Source organism: Aplysia californica, unplaced genomic scaffold (assembly GCF_000002075.1).
Source record: "Aplysia californica isolate F4 #8 unplaced genomic scaffold, AplCal3.0 scaffold00001, whole genome shotgun sequence".
NCBI classification, from domain to species: Eukaryota; Metazoa; Mollusca; class Gastropoda; order Aplysiida; family Aplysiidae; genus Aplysia; species Aplysia californica.
The window spans coordinates 2,136,558-2,139,882 of record NW_004797271.1 but is presented as its reverse complement, the minus strand read 5'-3'; the positions used below and the strand labels follow the sequence as shown (position 1 = coordinate 2,139,882).

The following is a 3,325-nucleotide window of genomic DNA, read 5'->3' as shown; positions in this document are numbered from 1 at the left end:
GGGGGGGGGAGGCTTGGTTGTGACTATCTGTCAGCCTGTTTATGTCTGTTTATGTGTATACCTGTGGGTATGTGTTTTTCACGTGTAGGTATGTGTGGGGGAGGTGGTGTTTTTTTTGGGTAAGTGTTTTACGGGGCTCGAAACAACGTAAGGCCATATTATTTTGAATTTTGCCCTATTCAAAATCGATTTTGGACAGCCAATGGATCTTTAAAGTGCGCAACTTACACACGAGACCTCCGACATTTTCCAGTTCCTCTCATAAGATCAGGGGTGTAGCTGAAAGACAACAGTAAGAAAGAGTCAAGGAGTAGCAGTAGAAAGGCTACAGAAAAAATCAGGAGCCCAGCGGAGGGGGCAAAGGAGGTGAGTGGATGGGGGAAGAAAATGGAAAAGAAAATAGACTACAGAATATTTCTTGACAGCAGGAAATGATGTGAAAGGAGACAATTTAGAAAGGAAAAAAATTTCCGTTGCTATCCGTATGGTGTGTGTGTGTATGGAAGTGGGGGTATTGGTGTGCTTGTCTGTCCGCCTGTTTATTTACAGTGGAAACTTGATAAAACTGTGATGATGGGAGAAGAGAAAATGTCCTGTTATATCCGATCCCTGTTAAATCAGAAATGCAAGGAAAGTAAGCATTTGTGGACTAATCCAGCTGTACTTATTCATGGGTAGTTTCCCTTGCCACAAGTACCCACGAACAGGGGTTTTGGCACCAACTTTCTCCTTGCCTCCTTAAACCAGAAAAAGCTTGGTCCACAGCATCTGTATCGGGTAGTCTCATCTTCTTTCGATCCAGAGCAAACTTTCCATTGGAGTATGTTGCCACTAGCTTCTCTCTATCCTTGATAATGGTGTTAATCGACCCTTGTGGAATGTCGAACTAACGACAAATCTTTGCCAGTGGAGCTTGCTTTTACTTTAGTCAACAGCCTGGATTACTTCGAAGTTTTTGTCAATTGAAAGGCATTTTCTCTTGCGCTTGACATCGTTGGTGACATATTACGCGTGCGTGTTGCTAGGTTTCGGGCTAGATCGAGGTCTGCAGCACACTGCAGCCCTCTTTCGCTTCACATGCGGTGTGTGCTTACAGAGGCATGGCTTGCGTGGGCTTGCTCCATCCCTGCGTTACTCTCTTTCTCTTACTTTTTACACATTGTTAATGAGCCTTTGTCCCTGCTATAACCGGTTGGGCTCCAATGAGGCCCTGTTATTGCCGATAATTTTTAACAGAGACAAAGCATAGGAAAAACGGGGATTTATAAAATCCCTGTTATTACCGGATCCCTGTTATTACCGGGCCTGTTATATATGGTTTCCACTGTATGTGTTTATGTGTTTATGTGTGTGTTTATGTGTTTACTTGTGTGTATGTGTTTGTGTGTGTGAGTGTATGTGCCTTTCAGTTTGCCCATGTATGAGTGTGTGTGTTTCCTTGATTGTTTGTTTGAGAGTATGAGTATGTGTGTGCTTGTGTGTGTGTATGTGTGTATGTGTTTGTATGAGGATGTTTGTGTACGTGTGCATGCGCTTACGTTTTTGTGCTTGCATGGTGAAGAAGAAAAAGGTCAGAAAACGGAGGGGGTAGCGAGAAGAGGGAGTAAAGGAGGGCAATTTTTATTTTTTTAATTTTTTAAATTTTTTTTTTGGGGGGGGGGGGCGATAGTGACAAAGTAGATAAAATATTAATCTGTAAATGAAAACGATGCCTAAAGTGTGACCAAAAGAAAAACGATAATAAACAGGAACAAAATTGTGGGCCAAAGTAATTACTGTGACATTTTGTATGGAAAATGGAAAAGGGAACTGATGACTACCAATTGCAAGTTCTGTAAAGTTATTTTCAGTTTTCTTTATACTATTTTTTTCTATCCTCCTTCGTCTTCTCTTCAAGTTGTCTTTTTTACTTGTGAAAAAAAAATCGTCCTTTTTGTCTAGTTTTGTGGTATTCTTTTGTTGTTGTCACCCCCCCCCCCCCCTTTCCCCCTCCCCCATTTCACTATTTTATTCTCTTATTTTCAGTGGAAAAAGATTATGCCTCACCCACTTTCGACGGGGTACTTTGCTGAACATGTAACATTAAACAGGAAAAAACAACAACAACAACAACATTTTCGTCAGCACAACAGAAAAGAGACTGTACGTAAAGTCCACCCAATGAAGAGACATCAAAACAGCCGTCAACCCTGAGGGAAGTTCTTCCACAGCATTGCAGCATTACCATTGGTGTGACATCGTGACAAAACCAGGCGCTCGTCACAATGAAATCGAAGAAACCAACCGACATATTTCCGCCAGCTGAACAATATTTTTTATTAATGTATTATTTTCAATTTACTTTTTTTAGGGGGGTTATCGCCTCTTATATCCATTAAATTTTAGGTTAGATATTTCTGAAAATATTGACCGAAAGGACTTAAAATGTAAATTTGTAGGTTTCAAAGACACAACAGCTTTAGAAGTCATCAAACGTGGCGGCCATTTTCTCGCTAATTTTACTTCAGACGCCTGGACACCTGCACCACTTTCAATCGCAAATAATTATCATCCCAACTTCAACTCAAGATAGATGAGTACTTTTTTCATCAAAACCAAGGCAGGTGACCCAACTTTAAGAATATTTCAATAACTCTATAATTATGTCTAAGAATTGACGAGCGCCGGATTCCATCGTGTTGTAACACAAATTGTGTCATTTTGTACAGACCTATCATCTTAGCGACACAATCGGGATTTGGCGTCACTTCCAGCTGGAGTGGATGATTGTATTCTTAGTTAGAATAAAGCACTTTCGAAATGGTCCTCTCAGAATTATTTTTGTACATCGCTTGTGATCACAAAGTCACGTCTTATCTTTTTATTTTGTTGTGACTGGTTGACAGGTGCTTTGGTGTGATTTACTCCTTCTTTCCTATCAAACGTCTATTATTTCATCTCTCTCTCTCTCTCTCTCTCTCTCTCTCTCTCTCTCTCTCTCTCTCATCTTCGTCCCCATTCACACAGAAGAAGAAAAAAAGGGAGGAGAGTGTCTTTCAATAATTCTGCAGTTATTCTAAAAGGAGAGCTCCTGAACATTCTGTTGGGAATCGAACCAAGATCGTTCACAATGCTGTTTAGCATGATAGCAGCTGAGTTAACTGTAGACCACAAGAGAGAAAAAGAACGCCTCAAACTCTAGTACGGAATTTTCTTCATACATAATGTTATATGAATTATTTATTTATTTATTCATTTATCCATTCATTCATTAATTTATTCATTTATTTATTTATTTATTTATTCATTCATTTATTCATATATTTATTTATTCATGTATTTATTT

General features: G+C 39.4%; 1 protein-coding gene across 2 annotated transcripts in view; it reads left to right on the top strand.

Moving 5' to 3' along the window:
- Nucleotides 1-2,805, top strand: part of LOC101859896 (lipase member H-B) — a 7,802-nt gene extending 4,997 nt beyond the window's left edge. For both annotated transcript variants that reach the window (XM_005088924.3, XM_035969116.1), the window contains one exon: nucleotides 2,026-2,805. In XM_005088924.3, the coding sequence (XP_005088981.2) occupies nucleotides 2,026-2,072 (47 nt within the window). In that variant the 3' untranslated portion in view covers nucleotides 2,073-2,805. The remainder of the gene's footprint in view (nucleotides 1-2,025) is intronic.
- Nucleotides 2,806-3,325: the final 520 nt, after the last annotated feature.